Source organism: Pholcus phalangioides, unplaced genomic scaffold, assembly GCF_987345545.1.
Source record: "Pholcus phalangioides strain wild (caught in Gottingen) unplaced genomic scaffold, Ppha-v1.0 ptg000015l_1, whole genome shotgun sequence".
Taxonomy (NCBI): domain Eukaryota; kingdom Metazoa; phylum Arthropoda; class Arachnida; order Araneae; family Pholcidae; genus Pholcus; species Pholcus phalangioides.
Window position 1 is genome coordinate 77667654 of NW_028301608.1, and position 22038 is coordinate 77689691.

Here is a 22038-nt window from a genome sequence, read left to right on the forward strand (position 1 = left end):
ATTTCGAGGGATTATATTAAGCAAATGAGGGGTCCTCTGAATGCTATTACATGGTAAAAAATAAAATATTGTTAATATTTAAAAAAAAAAATTGGGATGTTGCACTTCAGGAAACGTATTTATGATTTACATAGATTTGAATATATAGTTTAAAAATTTCATTTGTTCGCCAACTTACTTCTCTATTTAAGAGTACAAAGCAATGTCTCCTCCACACATGGTATTTCCCTTCAAAGGTTAAAAATCGTTTTTGCTTGGCTTATCAAAAAATATGCTAGGGAGACGTATACCTTTGAGCCATTTTGCTGGTAATTACCGAAACTGCATTAACATCTCACAAGCAAAAATCGAATGTTTAGGAGTTGCTTAGAAGAAGGGCCGCAACTAGATGCTTGGTCACCTGGGGCAAGTGCGCATTTTGCCACCCCTTGTAATGTTGGAGTGGTTTGAGAATAAAATTCGCGCTCTCCTCTGGTCCAGCGCCCGGGTCACGAAATCCGCCTGCTCCCCTAGTTGCGGCCCTGCTTAGAAGCATCACAATGCCTATACTTGAAAATATAAGAAAAGCATGTTGTGCTCGAGAGCCCCCCCACAATAGCAAATAGAGTCGACCCCCACTTTAAAATTCGATAATTTTAAAATGGTGTTCTTTGTTCCCACCTAAAATTGCTGCCCGAGGCAGTTATTCCCCCCTCTAGTTACGGCCCTGGTTGAGTAGTTTTTAATATTTCCCTGATCCGCATTATGACTGCCTCAGAGGACCTCACTGAGCCCTCTGCCAAAAAAAAAACACGTTTTCAAGATTTTTTTTTCGACTTTGTGCTCCTGATAGGTGCTCTCCCAACACCAAGACTACTACTACTAATAAAAAAAAAAACAAGGAAAAGAAACTTTTCTATCCAAGAAATATAAAGTCCTATACTACCCGAAGTGGGGGGAAAAAAAACTGCATCACCTTCTGTTATCGAACTTTGAACAGAAGCTAACTCCGTCCACTGGTAGTTGATCTCACAGGTTTCGGGGGAAGGGATGGAAAACATGTTTGTAAACAAAGTCCTCTGTGCTGAGCTCGGCGTTGCCGATATAAGAGGGTTTCAAGGATGCGAGATATCTCGTAATTGCCGAAATAAAAGGCATCAAGTTAGGCGAGGTACCTTGTCACTGCCGCTGTAAGTGTTAAAATCGAATACAGTTAAATTTGTCTTGTTGAGACATCTTCAGTAATATCTTTAATATTGTCAAGTATTTTGTCTCGAAGCTCGCGCTAGTAATTGGATGTACTGTAAAAGAAAGTAAAGATTTCGCATACGTCATCTTGCTATATCCAATGGCTACAGGTGAAATGGACGTCAAAGCTTCACGTGGAGGCTTTCTGCTATATACGGTGTTGGCACAGGCATACGCACGATTTTTTTTTTGGAAAAGGGGAATGATTTCATCTTTTTTCATGGCTTCGCATCGTGAGGTGCAGGATTCGATTTTCACAGGCGGTAGGACCGCTTTAACACATGAACGGTTAAAAAAAACCTTTCAATTTTCAACTTAATATAAAAAACAATTTATTTTGTCCAATACATATATTGACAATTCACGATGTGTCCCAAAATTTGTCTGAAGGCACATAATTACATTTTCCACTATCATCAATGAACATGATGTAAAAACTGCACCAACTATGCCAATTAAACAAAATCATTTAGCGGAAATAAATTCCATTTCACTAAGAATTCACAAAATTTGTCAATGAATAAAAACTAATGGGTATAACATAGAATGATTGAATCAATAATTTTCAAACAAACGAAAACATTGAACATGAGTGCAACGGAGTCTAAAATAACCTGACCTTCCCCCCCCCCCACCAACATCTAAAAAAAAGTAACAAAAACATGTAAAGGGAGAAACTACATAAAGTGAGGGATGGGACCATGAAAACAAAAATTTAACAGAGAACCAGTCTAACATTTAATTAGACAGAAAAGGGTTTCCTATAGTGAAAAAAATGAAGCATCGGATGATTTATCAGTCCCACACACATATATACAGTACAACAATATTGTCAAGATTTTTGAGATCAGTGCAAGCTGATTATTATTAGATGGTAATGATCCAACTGCACAGTTCAGAAAAATCTTAATGCAGAAAACACATATTGCAACACCAAATTCATTCTAGACTAAACAGTTATGCAATGAATGTGCGATTGCAGTATTGAAGGTACCTAAGAGTATATTCCCCTATCCATTTGCACAATAACTCACTTTTTTTCTAATTATAAAATAAAATAAAATAAACAAAAAATTATGAAATTAATATTCTTATTTTTTCTCATTCACCTTTGAATTTTTCATTAAATTTTTTCCCTATCCAATTAACGGATAACACACACTAAAAATTATAAAACTTAAAATTTTGATAACCTTTTTCTAACATGATCGAAGATGAATTAACTAATTTCTTGCATCCATAAACAGAATGAGGATAAGGTAAATGTCCTTTATATAACCCAGCACAGAATAATACATTTTCACAGAATGTAAAAACCAGTTTCCTCAAAGCATTGTGATATGGAACAGGTATCGAATTGAGAGAGGATGAAAATGGGTTTTATCCAATGTGCAAAATATATCAATTCACACATCACAATAAGTACACCAGTTTGTAGCTGACAAAAAGGGTAACTACAGTATCTAACACTATGACTGAAAAGGTTAAACACAGCAAGTTTGAACAAACATGAATACTGATTCATACCTTGATGCTCAAAGAATGCACACATGCTATGTCAAATAGAAGACTGCATATTGTGCAGTTATAGGGCAAATATTGACCCTGTAACAGTGCAAAATTTTCTTTTGCAAAAGTTTTTTTTTTTTTTTTTTTAACTCTAAGGATTTTGTTTTTTCAGGTTAAAAATAATTGAAATGAAAATATTCTCAAGACGCCATTTTTTTTCTCGAATACTCGCAGTAATACCACACGATTTCTTTATAGAAAATCAGAGCACACAGTTGAAGGGTCGAATGATATTGATATACAAATCATCTTCTGAGTTAAGGATCAAGTCTGTGAAATGTCCACTGAATATTTCGGTGTGGAAATTTATACATGAATAATGGAAGTTGTGTTAAATGTCAAGATAGCCCTATATGTTATGAAAAGAGACTTATATATGTTACCCTTATAGTTGAATAAAATATAATTTAAAATATTTAACTGAGAAAAGCAATACAACTGCCAGACTTAAAAAGTTACAGAGCATCTTTGGTTCATGCAAATCCAATTTATTTAGATTTTATGAAATGTGTATAAAGATGTATGTAATATGAAGGTTGACTTTCATAAACATTTGGCCAAAATTGGGTACATAGCAGCACCACCACCTGATCATGATCTATCTGCATATAAACAAGTATTTGCACTAATGGTGCAAGATGGGTTTAAGGTGCCCTTAACAAGGGTTTCATTGTATATCATACTGGTAATGAATACTGTTTTTGTCCATTTAAGACTACTACTAAACCACACATGCACCTCATCCATATTCCTCTGCAGAACTTCTAACGAATTGGTGCATGTTGGAATGTGTGTGTCAGTGTTGTGAACTTAAAATTGTTTGTTTCTGTGTCATGCTTTTTAGTGTTGCCATCAATTTTTCGAACTATGAGTGAAGAGTAATGACTGAATAATTGTATTGTTGTAGACCTGTTGCTTACTGTGGTGAGACTTTTTAATGGAGAGTTTGGTTCACATTTGCACTTCAAAGTTGGGAACTACAGAAAACTGGCTTCAGCAGACTACTACTGCGACGATGGCGGGGTTTGAACCCATGTCCTTGCGATGCGAGTCTATCTATGACCACTCAAACACCACAGCAGCTTCCTTTAAGACTAGAGTGTAGATATATGTTCATTGGTGGTTTTGTATTGACTGCACCAATATATTATACCCAAATTAGGCAAATTAGGCTTTTAACATTCTTTGCACATATTTTCTGCAATATCCTATGTTTGATGCTAATCAAACGTTTTCAATTGGAAACTGTTGGGTATCTTCCTCAGTTATGGAAATAACACTATTTGTTTTTCAGATAATCAGTAAGGCTATGGTGGTCGAGTGGGCATAGTGACGGACTCACATAGCGAGGACCCAGGTTCGAACCTCATAGTCGCCATAGTGGTGGTCGGCTGAAGTTGGTTTTCTGTGGTTCCCAACTTCGAGGAGTAAATGCGAGCCAATCTCCCCATTAAAAAGATTCGCCACAGAAAGCAACAGGCCTATAACAATACAATTATTCAATCATTACACTTCAGTTATAGTTAGAAAAAAATTTATGGCAGCACTACACATAACAAACATTCACATAGAAACAAACTTCATGTTGGGTTCACTGCACATACACACATTCCAACATGTACCAATTCGTTAGAAGTTCCGCAGAGGATATGGACGAGGCGCACGCCTGGTTTAGTAGTAGCTAATCAACAAGGAAGCTGCATTAATTAAACAAGGGACTTTATGGCTATTATAAGTCATCACCAGACATTCTACATAGGCATTTCAAAGCTGTTTTTACTGCTGAGTTATTGCAAATATTGTGAAGAAATCTTTTCTCAGATGTTACCCTTTAAATATTGATGCTAGTTGTGTAGCTTTAAAATTAAAGAGTATAATGGCTACTCAATTTTATTTGAATTGTGTTGTTAGAGCATGTCTAAACTAGTGCAAAAGCTGGCCTAGTTCAATGATGCTTGTGGATGGATGCCATTGTACATATTACATAAAAGTTTTTCAAGCATTCCACATCAGGAATCTGTCCAGTTTTTTTTAAATGGGGCCTTATTTTTGTGAAACTTATCAATAATTTTGTGGGAAACAACCTAGTTAATTTTGTGCAGAAGAAATGAAATTTCAAATTTATGGCTTCACATAAATTAATATTTTGTGATTTGGAATTTGCTGAAAGGTCTGGGGAAACAGACCCAAATTTTGGTTAGACAGATGCCCCAATTCTATTCAGTTGCTTAGAAACAGTACTGAAAAAAATAAGAGAGATGATTGTTTCAATTTAAGACTTGCACAATATTTTAAGTTAATCAAATATTAGCATTATAAATTAAATTATTGTAAATGTAATCAAATCATTTCTGTCCCGTTTTGTGGACAATAAAATTTATTGTGGCCCGGTGCGGTCGCAGCCACCAAAGTGTAGCCCTGAACTAGTCAAAAGAATGCAACGATTAAAACAGACTAAACATTGAAGAAAAAATATATATATGTAATATTTTACGTAATATAACGTTAGGGTATAATAATTTTTTTAATCCAGTTAATTTGTTTTTCACCTTAGGAATCTAAGTATTTATTGAATAAAGTCAGAATCGAAAGTATTCTATTAATTTTTTTCAAATATATCACATAACTCTGAAAAAAAAAAAACATTTTTTTTATGAACATATCAGCATATGGAAAAAATTATGGTTAAATGTATAAACATATAACAACATATGGTAAAACTAATATGTGACCAGAATGTTTTTGACTCGCCACAAATATCACTCATGGATTGCAATAGTGGCAAACTAACAAAAAGCACGTTTTGAGATAAATTAATTTAAAGTTTTCATTTTTTCCCCTTTGATTAAACGACAAACTAGAAAATGTAACTGTGACACTTCTGCAATCTGACAGTAAACATATTGAACTATTTGACATCATATCACTGCTGCTGCTGCTAGGACGAAGATTATTTTAAAATCTTGCAATGGGCTATAACTAAAAAATAGTAATTTTTTAATTGTGCTGCCACTATCGCATCTCATGAATGATATACTGAAATCACTAACACTGCAAAGACTGCATGCTTGAAGCATTTTGATAGAAATGAATGAGTGCTGCCAATTGCAACCACCCTGTACAGTCAGACCTTTGTATCACGTCAGCGATAGAGAACAAATAAAAATAACTTAATAAGCGGGATGATTCAATAACAAGCGAGATTGATTGGCTGTGTTTGTGCTGGCCTGGGCATTCAAAAGAGACACTGAAAATGGTTGACATTGTATCAAGGTCTTACTGTATTACACATTCTATATTGAAAAAAAAATATATGTATTTTCAAGACAAATGTAAACTGCACTATGAATGTTTTTTTTTTTTATCAGGAAACAAAAATTTTGTTCAAAATTGGTGCTTCAGAAAATGAACAGATATAAAATAAACAAATTTTGACACTTCGTACAAAAATTTCTTGAAGTGTACTTACATAACTACAAGGGAAAAAAATGCACTTAGGTATTTAAAAAAAACTGTACTCGCGTATAAGCAGAATTTTTTGTTCCTTAATTTGGGGAGGGGGAGTAGGCTTATACACAGGTCAGTTTTTGATCAGAAAATATCTATCCCCTTTACCAAATCATATAGCCACATGGCTTCTGCACAACTAGCTTGAAGATCTGTGATGCCATTGGACTACTTTAGATGGCGTCACAGAAGCAGTAGTGTAATTTTTGCAGCTATACAGGCGTTACTAATCATGAGAGTGATTTTTGCAGCTATGTTCAAACCCCACAGAACCGATGATGCTTTGATATATGGACCAATGCTGATTTTATGACCTTAGGATGTGAGCATCAACAAGCCTTTTAAAGATTACTTAAAGAATTTATGGACTGAATGTGTGAGTTCCAAAAATAAACAACAAAAAGCGGTGCCTTAAAGAAACCTGACATCGGCCTAGCATGCCAGTAGATTTATGAGATATAAAATTCTGTTTCCACCAAAATCTTCACCAAATCTTTTAGGCTGGTTATCTACTGAAAGCTGCTATGAGTGAAAACAAGTAGTGTATATACGCAGGACTACTATAGCGGTCTTGTGCATACCCGTAACTTGTTTTCACTCCCAGATTTAAAAAATGGTGTATCAGTAGTAGCATGATGGAACTGAAGACATCCTCTTTAAAAGTGGCGACTGCGATAACAACACAGTTGAAAACAAGAATGTCACACTGTACAATGACTTGATTTTCGATATAGAGCGTGAAGAATCAGAAGAAATTGATTAGAAAGTTTGGGTAATTTTTCATTGTAACCTTTATTGCATGAAAATATATTAATTTTTCCTCTAAAACGTGATATTTGGGAGGGTAGCCCTATGCACAGGTTATCAATTTATTGTGGTTTTGGTGGTCCTGAAGTAAGAAGATCAGCTTATACACGAGTATAGACGGTACTTCCAACCCTTGGAATTAAAAAAAAATGATTCAAGAGATACGTGTGGAATGTAGCACATGCATTGGGGGGTGGGGGGAAAATTGTGTACAAATTTAAAGATAACCGAAATCACGAAAAATACAGTTTTTTTTTTGTTTTGGTGTGGTATACTTACATAAGTGGGTTCACAGAAACTGAATGTAAAAAAATAAAATAAATAAAACGAAATGCAAACAATCAATCTTCATATAACCAGATGTTATGTTCAATTCATCAGTTTTTTACTTGGGTGTTTCATAAGCACATGCGTAGACATATGACTTTTTGAAGTAAACTGTCTCTTACATTTTGTACATTTATATAGAGTTTGCTCTGAAAAGTGAGTATAGGCATGTATGAAGAGATCTTTTTGCGAATCTGTCGTGAAAGGACAAGTGTGACACTTATAACGAGGCGCAACAGAGTTATGAAAGTAGCTCAAATGTCCAAAAATTCCAGTTATAGAAGGAAAATGGTCCTTGCATATTGAACATTGAAACGTGCCTGTAAATATATTAAAACTTTATTCAGATATAATTTTTATAAATATATACTTCCTATCATGAAACAAGATACATTGGTTGAAAAATCAAACATTTAAGATGAAACCCGGAAATGATCAATGTAAATGGGAACATAAATAATTAAAGAAAACGGAGAATATTAAAGTGAAATCTGATAAAAGTATTCATAACTAGTGCAACTAATACTGTTTTAATTAATCCTGCAAGGCTCAACACAGTGATTTTTTGGAACACTGGAGTTTAACAAATAATTTGAACTAAGTTCCTATATGTTAAAAATAAAACACAATTTTGAATCACAGAGACACTTTATTATCCCAATTGTAATATATATACTGCTGGAGTGAGTATGCATGCACACAGATATACCGCAAACAATATTTTGATACACCTGAAAGAGAAAAAAAGAATAAATAAGAATTAAACAGTTTCACATGATATCATCACACATTTTTTAGCCTAAACAATCAAACTCATGAGAATTGTTTTATATACAGGGGTGTCCAGATCAAATGCCCCTAATTTCGAACAATGATTAAAAATCAGCAATTAAATGTAAGATGGTGATATTAGAAGAAATTGGCTGCGTAACTCTGAAAGACAAATTTTGTGAAAGCATCATTATGTACAATGTCGTTGTTACGAGCAAAGAATAGGAAAAATGACATCATGGTAGGAGAAAGCATAAATTGTTTCATGGTATAGTGAGAAAAAATCAGTTGTAGTAGTATCAAATTGTGTACAAAAGACTCGCCCGATGCTAAGAGTATTAGGAAGTGGCCACAAAACCTTCCTCGAAATGAATTTTGAACAAAGCAGCAGACTGTAAACGGAAAGTATCAGATGACTACATCAGACGTTTGACAGGCCTTCTTTCGTAGCCTGTACAAGTTTACCAGACAAGCTGCTACTGAGTTAAATACGTCTCAGCCAACTATTCATGATATTTTTCATAAAAGGCTTAGGCTGCATGCACATAAAATGCAGCTTGTAAAGAACCTGCAACCAAATGATGGCTTTGTGTGTGTTTCTTTGGCCACGGAGATGTTAGATCTCATCAATGGTGAACCCAAATTCTTGTCCAGGATAATTTTTCAGATGAGGCAACATATGCCCAAAAACGTTAATAAGCCCAATTGCCAAATTTTGGGCTCATAAAATTTCCATGCAGTTTTTGAAATGTAAAGAAAAAGTCCCATACACACAAAATCAATGTGTGGTTTGGGCTTCTTTTTTTGTGAGACATCTGTGACAGCAAACATTTACCTAGATATGTTGCAACTTATGCAATACCCTAAATAGGGGGAACATTTACAGCCTAATGTCATTTTCCAGCAAGATGAAACTCATTCGTACTGGAGCATGGATATACGTCTCATTTCTGGACAACTTTCCCAGACTGATAAACTGGATCCAGTTAGACCAATAATCCAGCCACCCAGGTATCTTCATTAGGTTTCTTTCTCTGGGGATATGTTAAACTGTGTTTACAGTAGGAAAATTCACGATCTGCAAGAATAACGGATGTTATTGCTACTTTCATTCTTCAAATACTGTAGAGGACATGGCTGGAACTTGACCATCAAATGTATATCCTCTGGCAGGCCTGTCATTTGGGCTTTGCTTTAAAAAATACACTAGAAATGCTATACCCTACATTGCATACCCCTACACATGCATACATTGAATATAGGTTATTGCTCCCATGGAAAAAATTAGTGACGGGACTGTCCTGCAGGCAACAAAAGAAGCATACATAGGAGTACAGTCAACCCTGGTATTCATAAGGGTTGCATTCCAGGGGTCACTGCAAATATGGAAAATCTGCAAATAACCCAAACTATAAACTTTTGTTCTTCAGTCACCTTGTTTATGTCTGCCTTGTGTGGTAGAAGTATGTGGGGGGGGGGGGGGGATTCAGTGATTCTTGGCATTGTTTTCTGAAAGAACATTATGTCTATTAGCTGATTCTTCTTCATTTGAATAAATTTATTATTGAACTGACACGGCTTTTTCCTCTACCAGTTCTTCTACATGCGAAGAACATGCCATTGATGAGTCTACGCAATGGAAAAAATCCATGGTCAATTTAAATTTACGAAACATTTGTGCTATGTTGCTTGTAATGAACTAGTTTTCTACAACTTGATCATCATGCGCTATCACTTCAGTTTCATGAGCAGCCAGTTTGATAAATTCCTCCTCTGCCCAATTTATGAATTAGCATTCGTTTATGAGGAGAATTTTATGAGGGAATTTTGAAAGGTTTAGTTGACACATAGATTGTTTTGTTCTGATATTATGCACTGCAACAGTGCATTCCAATTAACTGGGAAAAAGACCGCGAATACTGAGGGCTGAATTCACAATGATTTTCTTTACAAAATTAATTTTCCCAATTCCATCTATGTCCACATCATTGAATCCTTCTCCACCCACCTGTTTTGCTAACATGGAAATGTATCTCTCATAATCTCTTTGGTTGCTCTGTAGAAATAGCCACAAATTGTGGTTAAAAGTCCTTCCAACACGAGTTGATTGTTCTAATCTGCTCTCATCTTTATAGCTTCCACAGCTACAGCAGTGGAACTAATGCCAGTGGTGAAATTCATCCATGCTTTTGAAAAGTTTTCTGCATTTTCATCTTCCTTGATAGCTTGCCCAATCATCATAGAGTAATGTGTATAGCGAGCTATAAATGTTCATACATCTTGATCACGTAGCTGAATGGTAGATGTTGAATTAGGAAGCACGTAAAGGACTTGATCAATTATGATACGCAATACACAACTTGCATACCTTTTCCATCACAAACAAAGAAAAACAACAATTTCTACATGGATGTGGATGATCAGGGCCACAACTAGGGGGAGCAGGCAGGTCTGGTGCCCAGGTGCTAGACCAGAAGGGGAACCAAATTCACCCTTTAACTGCTTTTTATACATGGCAAGGGGTGAAAAAATACTGGTTTTTCCGGGTGACAAAGTATCTAGTTGCGGCATTGATCATAATGAAAGTTTTCGCTCTTGCAGGTGTAGCTACAGCAATTATTATTGAATTTAGAGTTCTTTTTTTCGTGATATATTCAATTGTAGATTCATTGATACATTAATAACAAGCAACCATAGCAATCAAGCTAACCAAAATCAATATTGTGGATTTTCCTCGCAAGTTTTCCACTTTTGGGAACATTTAAACAACAGTGTTTTAGAAGCATTTTCAGAAGCACTAGTAAAACGTTTATGAGGGAATTTTGAAAGGTTTAGTTGACACATAGATTGTTTTGTTCTGATATTATGCACTGCAACAGTGCATTCCAATTAACTGGGAAAAAGACCGTGAATACTGAGGGCTGAATTCACAATGATTTTCTTTACAAAAGCTTTTTGAGTGTTGTGCTGCCTATTTATATACTTTTCTAATCCTTTCTAACTTCTTGTGAAGTGGGAAAGATGAGAAATGTGAAAAGGCAATGTAAAAATAGTGATGTTTGATCTGAACACCCTGTATAATTACATAGACTGTCAATTTTTTTTTTGTGTAATAGCTAATTTCTAAACTGTTACGCTTGAAGGAAACCTCCAATGAAAAAAAAAATGTGTCAAATGATGTCACCTATCATCCTACAAGCTGTTCAAGGGTTATTATTGTTAATAAATTATTTCTGAAACATTATAAAAATGTAATTTTTCATAGATATAAGCCATATTTAGTAAAAACATTTATGAGCTGACATGTTCTACAAAATAAAAACTCCGTTTTATATGATCAAAACTGGCAGAATCATAGCTAATTAAAGTTGAATCAATTTTTTTTTGTCAAGAAATTCGTCTTACACAATACTATTACAAAGAGAATTTTCATGTAATAATGGATTTTTGGTGTAGTTGCAGACCTTTATCGTGCCATCTTGAATCAACAGCCTCAAAAGCAATGAATTGAGTTTGCATGAAAAAAGTCGGTCAAATCGACACTGACCATGATTATGGAAAATTAACCCATAAATTGGATAGGCTATTTGACAATAAGAGTGAACATACCCTGTATATAACCTTAAAAATTTTAATTTTTTCATTTAGTATATGAACTTTTTAACTATAAGTGAACATCCCTTATTTAATTTTTAAAAAATTAATCCACAAAGGCAAGCACAAATTATCGAAAAAACTGATTACAACATTATTGAAATCAATAAATAATACAACAATTGAAATATAAACAAAATAAATATATGCACATGGTTAAAATGAGCATCACAATATTTTGCAGCTATGCTTATATCAAAGCTTGACGAATCAGAAAAATTTAGGCACCCAAACTTTTTAAGAACCAAGCACATTTTTATTCTGAGAAAAAAACTGTCTAAAATATTTTTTGAAACTTTTCTGAAACCTAGTGACCTTTTTCTGCTTGATATCTTCTCTGACACATTTCTTAAGAATTTCAGACACCATTATGAAACTTTTTATTTAATTGCTATGGTGACCTGGAATTCGTCAAGCCTTGGTTTATATGCAAAAATACAATATCTAGAATAATATAATTTTTTATACAGACCAACCGGTTTATCAGTTTCATATAAAATCATGAAAATATTGTATTTTCACAATTGTATCGTATTGCATCTACAGCAAAGTAAATATAACATAATAGAAAACATATTCATGAAAACACCCCAATAAAGTATTCTTATATCTTATTATGTATATTTACAATCACAATATGAAACCTTTAAAACATTTAATGCAAAATATTCTGGAAAAATAAAATAAATTTCAAAGTGCACATATACAAATATATAAATAAATAAATAAATATATATATACATACACACATAACACAAACATGGGGTTGTTTTCTCTCACAGTACACATTCACTTTTAACATTAGTGAGGTCAGTTCTGAATTCAAGGATTGTGGGGTGAACAAAAATAATATCTACAGCGAGAAAAATCAATTCGCATGTTTGAGCATACCAGAAAGGTTATAGTGCATTTCATAAGTATAAAGACAGCATTTTTTAAAAAGAAATATGAATGAAAGAACAATCAAAAACGTTTTAACACACAATTGCAATAATGGAACTAATTTACTCCTGCATACATAGGCATAAAGTCATTGTAAATAACGAGGCTTAAACCAGGATTGGTAAAAAAAACTTTTGGTTTAAACCGGTTTTCTTGGTTTAAATGACATTAACAGTAAAATTTCTGATGTTTATTAATGCAATTAACACTATTCCCATATTAATTAATCTAGAAATATTTCTTACATTTTAATAAAAGCCAACTTTTGCAATTTAATTATTTTTTGCTGAACTCAATAAATTACTGTGTTAGAAAATTGTTAATGCTACTATTAACCATATAATATAAAGGGGTGTTTTCTCCAGTTACTTTCATTATGCTTAATTAGGAAGTTATTTTACAAAAACTGATAAAAAAATTAGGTGAATATAATGTATTTAATGAAGCATAAATAATGCAGATTAATTAGCAATGATTTACGATATACAGGATGATTACATATAACTAAAGTTCTGATTTAAAACACTGTAGAAGAAGAGCCACTGTCAGAATGACTTGAATATTTGGATGAATATTCCTGAAGCCATGGAATTTTATATGGCAAAAGAGAAAAAAAACTTAAAAATGGAAAATTAACAACACTGTACTCACTAAACTTAAATTTGCTTGCAGAATGGGAACGATGGCCATTCAGGGCAAAATGATAACTTAGTTAGTACTGCATGATTTCATAATTCATGGAAACATCACAAAAATGAAGTAATTGAACGTATAACTACAACTTTCTCAAGAAATGTTAAATATATTACCCATTGTAATTTGCCAATGAGGTGAAAGCACAAAAATGTTTGTTCAAGAACAGATCAGACTATATCATTGTCATGACGTGGATGTGCATGAACATCACCATTGTTTTGCAATCCGACCTCTGTTCCCGAGATTTTGAGGTATCTCCTGAGTTGCAAGGGTTAAGGTCAGGTGAACTGACGCCCAGCTAAGTGTCGTACCATCCTGTTGTCAAAATGGTTCTTTAGCAACTGCTTTGCTGGTATTGCAATGTGCATCTTGATAAAAGTTGTGCTATCCACACACTGACGCTGTTGAACTGTCGAAATGATGTGGTTGCACAAAATAGATTATACTGCTGGCCAAGTACAGCATCATCTACTTGCACATTTTTTCTTTTCCCCAAGGAAATTTCCACAGCACCCATGGAAACTTAAGTCATTCTGACTAGTACTTCTTATTGTACAGTTTTGGAGAATAAAAAATTTAATTATAATCATCCTGTATATGGCTGATTATTTTTCATGAAGCTGTTACTATTGAACTTGGATTAACTGGGCTTAATGGTGGAAGTATAAAAAAAACGCTATTGAATCTTAAGACTGGGTGATATAGGGTATGAGATGTGCTACTTATGGGAAAGAAAATGAAAATGTCTGTGAGGTAATGTAACTACTAGTACACTAGTCTGTGTCCCTTAGGAGCAGCTGGAGTCTTTATTGGATTATAAGACCACCTATATATATATCCCTACTGTTGGTGCTTCTTTGTGAAGGAAAAAAAACAAAAACCACTCTGTGAAATAATACACCACTACATTAAGATGTGTAATGCAATCCTTATCTTCATGAATTTGCTAAAGATAGAGCATCAGAATGTAGCTAATAGTTAGAAAGTGCGGCAAGAATGAGAAATTTTGGCTTCTATATATATATATAAAACGTTGAGCAACCAAGACAATATAAAAAAAAATTATATTCAGGCCACTTTTATGATTTTTTTTGAAAAAAAAACCACTTATATCATCTTGCACCATTTAAAGATGTACCATCAGAATATACCCCAAGAATATAAAATGTGGTAAGAATGAACGATTTTGGCTAGTAATGAACCATTATGATATTTTTCAAGGGAAAAATTTTTTTTTATGTGATTTCACCACTTTTATGTGATTTCTTGAAAAAAACCACTTGGTTAAAACCAACGTGGTATAAACCAAACAACCCTGGCTTAAACCCAATATAAGTTATTATGAAGATGATGGCAAATATTAGGAGGGAATCTCTGGTAGACACAAGTTTGAGCCTACGCACACAATTCAGTACCATTACAGTGAAATCTGCATATAATGATACTGTCTATAATATTTTCTTTGGTCCTGGCGGAATTCCTATTAAATCGGAAAATAGCGCAAATGCACAAACTGTCTATAACGAGAGAGAGAGATAACCTGTCTATAACAATACTTTTCTAGGACCCTACAGTATTATAAACAAGTTTCACTGTAGGTGAAACTGGCACCTTTTTACTCCTTTCCCAATGCCTTCATGTTGGCACCTCTGGATCACAATAAAACTTTTTTTTTTTTCAAGCCGAGCACAACTCAGGTCTATTGCCATGGGCAATTTACTACCTAGTGAGTTGTGCCGGAAGTGTAAGTATGTGTACCTAACAGTCTGAGTGCAAATCTAGTGTTGTGTATGATTTTTTTAGTGCTGCCATCTATATCTCAGAAGTGAAGTGTAATGACAATAATAAAACTTGTATGTGGTGTTCAAAAAGTATTGACTTCCAAAAACAGTGATAACTTGGCTTACAATTTTTTTGGCTAATGTACTTTTTTGTCGTGGCTAACAAATACAAATTTGGCTAACGAACATTTTCATTGATAAAACAGTTGCATTGTGAGCTGAATTTTGGTGCCAATCATTATCACAATTACTGTCACTTGAGCCTGATTAACAAATCAGAATCTTTCTCCGAATGTAACCACACTCTTCTTAATCATTTGATCATTTTTGTCGCACCATGGACATTTTCTGCACAAGAGGGCTAATTAGGCCGGGATCTACAATTTATTGCGGTTCTGAATCGCAGGCTTATTTTTTATATTCATCGAGAAGTTGGTGCGCTAACCCCTCGATGACAGACTCCTTGCGGTAGCAATTTTTTCTACGGTCATGTCGTTGTTTCTGTTGTACCCGTCTCAGGGAAGTTTTCTGAAAAGGACAAACTGGGTATTGAACTCACGACACCTCTAAACATCCTTTGGTACTTTAGGCAAGTATTTTATTGACCTGGACTACAGTGCCCCCATACTCTTCTTATAGAAAGTTTTTGAACAATTACATGTAAAATAAAAGATTCAGCTAATAGAAAATGCACTGAAAAAAAAGTGCATGTTTTCTGTACAAGACTCTTTTGGATTAAACCAAACAGTCTGAACATACTAGAATAGTATTTTTTGAAGGGGGGCAATGGACCAAAAAAGTTTGGGAAACTATGTTCTAGAAGCTTATATTTTCCACCTGTATTATCAGACACAGAAACAGGGGGTCTGTCCAGTCGAAATTTGTGTCTGTTTTCCACACCCTTCACAAAATTGTGCATCTGAAAAATGAACCCTTCAAAAATAAAAATAAAATAGTTGCATCTGGAACAAAATCCTTTGTTAGTCAAATGAACCCATGAGAAACTGTCATTTGAGAGAGAGGGAGAGAGAGTGCGAGCCAGAACAATTTATTTCCACCTCGAAATTGCTTTCCAGACACATGCCTCTGTTTCAGAAAATATTTTGAGCCATTTTCTAGAAAATGAATGATTAAGCTAACAGAAAATGGAAAAACTTTACACTTGTGAATGGTTTTGGTGGACAGATGATTCTTAACACCAGCCTGAGCATTCTAGGAACTTATTTTTTCCACCTGCATGTGTGTGTGCGAGAAAGAAATAAGTTGACTAAATCACACAATTTTTTTCCTACTATGACTGCATAGTGTAAAATAAGATTTTCAGTTTGTCATTTTCCTTTAACACCCCCATCAGCCACAACTAATTTAATAGGCACACACATACACAGCCTTCACATTTTCCCTTCTCTTTCTCTCCTTTCCTAGACGACGCTTCCACTAGCACTGTGAAAAAGCAACGAGTAGCTATTTTTTAAATCTAGTCAGGTTTGAGTGCATAACAGTCAGTTATAATAGATCATAAAAACTTTCACGAAACTAGACTTTGCCCTTGACATCATTTTCATTCCGTTTGATTTCATCTCTTTCGAATTTTTCATTTTTCTGTCAACGTTTTGTATTGTACATATGTTTATTTCGTCTTTAAAAATTAAAATGAGAAAATGTTTCAACCAAATGCTCATGTCAGTAAAATGCCATTGTATTTAATTAAAAAAAATGTATTTGATTCAAAAAGAACGGGCTTTGAAAATGTCTTTCAGTTAATGATTTTAATAAAATTTCAAGGGTTTCTATAGCTAGCTCTTTAAAGCTTTTTTCCAATAGTGTGATGCAGGGTCGCAACTAAATGCTTCGTCACCCTGGGCAAGTGCGCATTTTGACACCCCCTTGAAATATTGAAGGAGAGGTTTGAGAATAAAATTTGCGTCCCCCTCTGGTCCAGTGCACAAGATCCGTCTCCCCCCCCCCCCCAATTTGCTGCCCTGGTGTGATGTTTATGATTGTCCCTGATCGAAGATGAAATTCTCCTTCATTCAATTGTGAAGTTGTTTATCTCAGCCTTTGGTCAGTATTTGTCCTTTTTTACAGTACTTCTCAGTGTGTAATGAAAGTTACTTAGGAATGCACACGATTTTTAGAACAAATTGAAGAATTCAGTATTTGAAACCAATCATGAAACATCCTACCAACACTGTCCCATCTTGAACCATTTGAGTTATGGTGGAAAATGTATTGCAAAAGAAAAATATGTCAAGTTTGAAAAAAAAACCCACAGAATTTATGAAGTTTCTGAAAGACCTACATGCAAAATACGCACATATTTAAAAACAGAAAAAATTCTATAATTTGACACTAGTTTTATTGAAATATCTAGATTCAATGGTGAGGCTCCACAGCAGAATACGCCAAAATCTGCAACATACGTCACAGAACAATCAGTGCGACTGCAAGAATCTGGAAGAATTTTCATAAAAGGTGTAAAAAAACACTATTATAGGAATTTTTACCGCGGAACATTTCCACTTAACTGAAGTTTCATTGCAGAACATTTTGCTTTGGGATGGTGAGGTATATGAGTGCTGAAAGATTGGCAAAATTCAAAATCCAATTGTCACCAAAATTTTTAATCTCGAACTCTACAAACACTCTTCTAGCTACAACCAATCAGATTTACCCAACACTTTTCCATTGCACCAGATTTTGAAAGAGAGCTTACAGTAAACCACATCGATGTTTCAGTTCAGGAGAATTTAGCGTTTGGTTTGCAATACCCCAATGAAATCAGCATGCGTCAAAGTAGATATTAGATGAAAATTCTGAATTGGTGGTTACAAATTTTAAAGACAATTTAATTTCATAGAAAAAATAAAATAGTCACCAAAACCTAATGAAATTACTTTGACGAATGCAAATTTCAATGATGTATTGCAAACAAAAGATTAAATTTCTCCTAAATTAAAACACATAACTTTTACTAAGCTCTTTCAAAAGCTGATGCAATGGACAAGTTTTTGGTTGCCCGGTTGTAGCTAGAAGAGTGTTTGCAGAATTGGCAATTAAAAATTTTGGCGACAATTTGATTTTGAACTTTGCCAATCTTTCAGTGCTCGTCCATAAATTGAGACATTTTAACAAAAATGGTGCAACACATTAGAATTTTCTCTGTTCTCTATAAATATGGACCTAGTTTGCGTGGTCTTTCAGAAACTTCACAAATTTGGTTTTTTTCAGATTGACATTTTTTTCCCATAATCAACTATCCACCATAACTCAAAAAATGGTTCGAGATAGGATCAAGTTGGTAGGGTGTTTCATGTTCCACTTGGGCTCGTCGATCACCCCCCTCCCTTTTATTTGATGGAACACATCCTGTATATCAAGAAATTTTGACCAATTGCCAGAAATTTTTATTACAGGGTTAGTCAAATCCAAGGCGCTAGATTACCATGGTGACAGAATTGATATTGCCATATACAAGGCCACAACTAGATGCTTGGACCGCACATTTTGAAACCCTCTTGTAATGTTGAAAGGTGAAATTTATACCGCTCTGATCCAGCACCACATACCACTGTGGTGGTCATAGTGACGGACTCCCGTTGCAAGATCCTGGGATCCCACTGTCGCCACAGTGGTGATTGGCTGAAGTTGGTTTTCTGTGGTTCCCAACTTCAAGGTGCGAATATGAGCCGATCTCCCCTTTAAAAAATCTCGCCACAGAGAGCAACAGACCTACAAACAATACAAATGTAATTCAATCAGAACACTTCACTTCTGAAATATAGATGGCAGCACTGAAAAATCAAACACCACTACACACACAGTTAACTTCTGGCACAACTCACTAGGTAGTAAATCGCTTATAGATGGTGATCGACCCAAGTTGTGCTCAGTTTGAAAAAAGATCCGGCACCACACATGTTGGTTCCTATAGTTGCGGCCCTGGGCATATAGATTTATTTACATTTGTGAAGCCTTGGTTTATACTATACTCAAGTCAGAAACTACCACCACAATGTTTCTTCATACTGGAGGGGGTCATATACATTTCTGGGGGCGTTCATGTTACATTTTTTACAAATTAAAATATTGATTAAAAAACACACACATATATATATATATATATATTACATAAAAATATATTTTGAACATAAAAAAATGCAAAAAGGGAAGTAAACGTTGGGGGGGGGGGGGGCTCAGAAAAATGAAAATTAGTTGTTTTTCAAAAATTTGGCAGGTAGGGCCTCAGAAAAATCATTTGGCTCTGGGCGAAAGAGAGAAAATTAAAACATGTATACGTATATATATTGCCGAATACAAATATATACACACAAGCACAAAATCAAGTTTTTTCAGCCGTTAGATCATAAACCACTTCCACTCGCGCACAAAAAAATTGAAATCAGGTCCCAATCTTTTCGCTTCGTAGGAACAACACAGAAGTTCGAACATCGACGAAGGGTTTCTTCAGAAAACCATGGGAAAAAAAACCAATTCTTAGCGTTGGCTCAGCTGTAGCAACAAGGGAAGCAGACAACAGCGCAAAACGACGAGTTGGGGCAAAAGCCGCTTGAAAGCCACTCTTCCAATTCCAATTATACCGCAGGGTTCTTAACAGCCGAAAGCCACTCTTTTAGTGCCGCTTAGACCTGGGACCAAAGCTGTATTTATCTTGAGCAGCTTTGCCTAGGACCTACACCACAGTATACATTCTAGAAACCTTGGACCACAACAACGGTCCACAATTCATCTTCCGATAAGATTCCCTAAGTTTACGATTCAATCGTAACGTGTAGATACGATGAATTTGCCGGATTTCTTTCCTCTCAGTTGAACTGACCATATTTCCTCGGAAGAAATACGGGAAATTGAGACTCCAAATACGGTAAAATACGGGACATTGCCAATTATTGCAAAAAATGACGCCAAAAGTAAACAAAATTGCCAAATATTGGAGGAATGACTAAAAAAATCAAAATGGCGGGAAATAAAGCATTAAAGCCGGGTTTTCCTAGGAATAGGTTTGTTGCGCAGCGTGAACCGAATTAGACTATTTCGCGCCGACAGAAACGAGTTACATACTCACGCTACGCATTTGTGTTTTCCTAGCGAGGCGCATCAGATCAGGGTGGCTATATAAAGTATATAGTTTTGGTATCAGCTACTCTGTCGTCTGCATGCTCCGGTTTGAAGGGAAGGGAAATAAAACACACAAGAGTGAAGAGAATATCGGCAAAACCGCGGCGCACGACGCATTTGACTCCTCCAGAAGGAGTCGGCCAATAACGCCCAACGTAAAGCGCTGTCGTGAGCCGTATTGCGCTCTGTAGGAAAACAGTCATGCTGCTTTTCTTACTGGTGAGTGGACGGCGTGTCGCACTGGGCGAATCACGCTGCGCGCGGCACAGGAAACCTGCTCTGAAAACACTGATTGGTCAAAATACCTGAAAAAAACCTGAATTTCAAGTTTTCAACCAATTAGCGTTTTCGCGCTGCACACGACGCAGAAATTCTACTACTAGGAAAACCCCTCTTCACTGCAAATTGCAATGGATTTAACTGAACTCCACGAAATAAAACGTTCACCAAGACAAATGTGAGAGATTAATATTCTTATTTATAATTGTAATTATCATAATATAATTTATGAGGGGTAAAATAATTTCATTCTTTGACTTCAATAAAAAATAAAAATCCAAGTAAGCTTCGTGTAAAAACCGGTACACTTTTGCTAAGAAGTCGGGACGCCCAAAAAAGCAGAAAAAACCGGGACTGTCCCGGTAAATACAGGACGTATGGTCATCTTACTCTCAGCAGAATCGGAGAAGGGCGGAGCGTAACTGCATTATCCAATCACAGATTGTAGAGTCATTTCGCGGATGTCCATGTCCTAAAACTCTTTTCTTTTCCCCCACTTCCATTGAAATAAATTAAAAAAAAAAAGGGGGGGGGGGAACGTTCTCTGTCAGAAGTAATAAGTCATCGCCGTTTAGATTTCGGGTGTTGTTTTGTTGGCGATTTGTTTACGTCTCGTTTCTGTGATCGTGATGGGAACTACAGATTCCAAGCTTAATTTTCGCAAGGCTGTCATTCAACTCACAACCAAAACACAAGTCAGTCCGTTTCTTTGATTTTCCGATCCATTCCTTTCATTTTATTTGTACGTTTTAGTTTGTTAATAATTCCATACTGAGGACTCCGTGGTGACATTTCCATGCACACTTCCATTAAAATGATTAATAGCATTATTTAACATTACGTAACAGCGCAAAGTGAGATGTGTAGCAGCGTAGTATCGTTTTCCTGGGTTTATTTTATCAAGCGTGTTTTGAATGTGTGTATTGGATGGTGGCATATGGTTCCTTGGCAATGAATGAATGAATAGCAGCAAGGATTACAAGTCTTGCCAAATTCATGTTCGCCAACGGAAAACAAAATAATGTTATTAACTTCATGTTGCAAAAAATAAAGAAAAAATAATAAAACCAATAAAAATAGATGAATAAAACCAACAACAATTATATCCACATGATTACCATTACTAAAACCTTACCATCACAAGAAATAAGTAAGGGTACAGATGCAGTATAATCCAGATTGCCAAAACACAAGTGTCCTCCATTCAGCTCACCCAGTCAATTACTCTTATGGTTTTGCCACCTGTGGAGCCAGCACCTGGGCCAGTAGTCAACTCAGAAATATGGGAAAATATGGCAACAAAAGCTCAACCAATAGCTGGGGGGGGCTCAACTCTGAG

General features: G+C 35.2%; 1 protein-coding gene and 1 long non-coding RNA gene across 3 annotated transcripts in view; one reads left to right on the top strand and one right to left on the bottom strand.

Annotated features, from left to right (window-relative positions):
* Positions 1-1542: 1542 nt before the first annotated feature.
* On the bottom strand, positions 1543-20011 carry LOC149076733 (uncharacterized). Its single transcript, XR_016194090.1, has 2 exons — positions 19614-20011; positions 1543-8168 (listed from the first exon to the last, which is right to left on the bottom strand). It is a non-coding gene; the product is annotated as an uncharacterized LOC149076733 (long non-coding RNA).
* Positions 20012-21209: 1198 nt separating this feature from the next.
* LOC149076734 (protein HID1) overlaps positions 21210-22038 on the top strand; it is a 31690-nt gene continuing 30861 nt past the window's right edge. Inside the window, exon 1 of one of the 2 annotated variants that reach the window (XM_089244370.1) lies at positions 21210-21394. In XM_089244370.1, coding sequence (XP_089100496.1) covers positions 21329-21394 — 66 coding nt within the window. In that variant the 5' untranslated portion in view covers positions 21210-21328. The remainder of the gene's footprint in view (positions 21395-22038) is intronic. The other variant, XM_089244371.1, reaches the window with a different exon arrangement.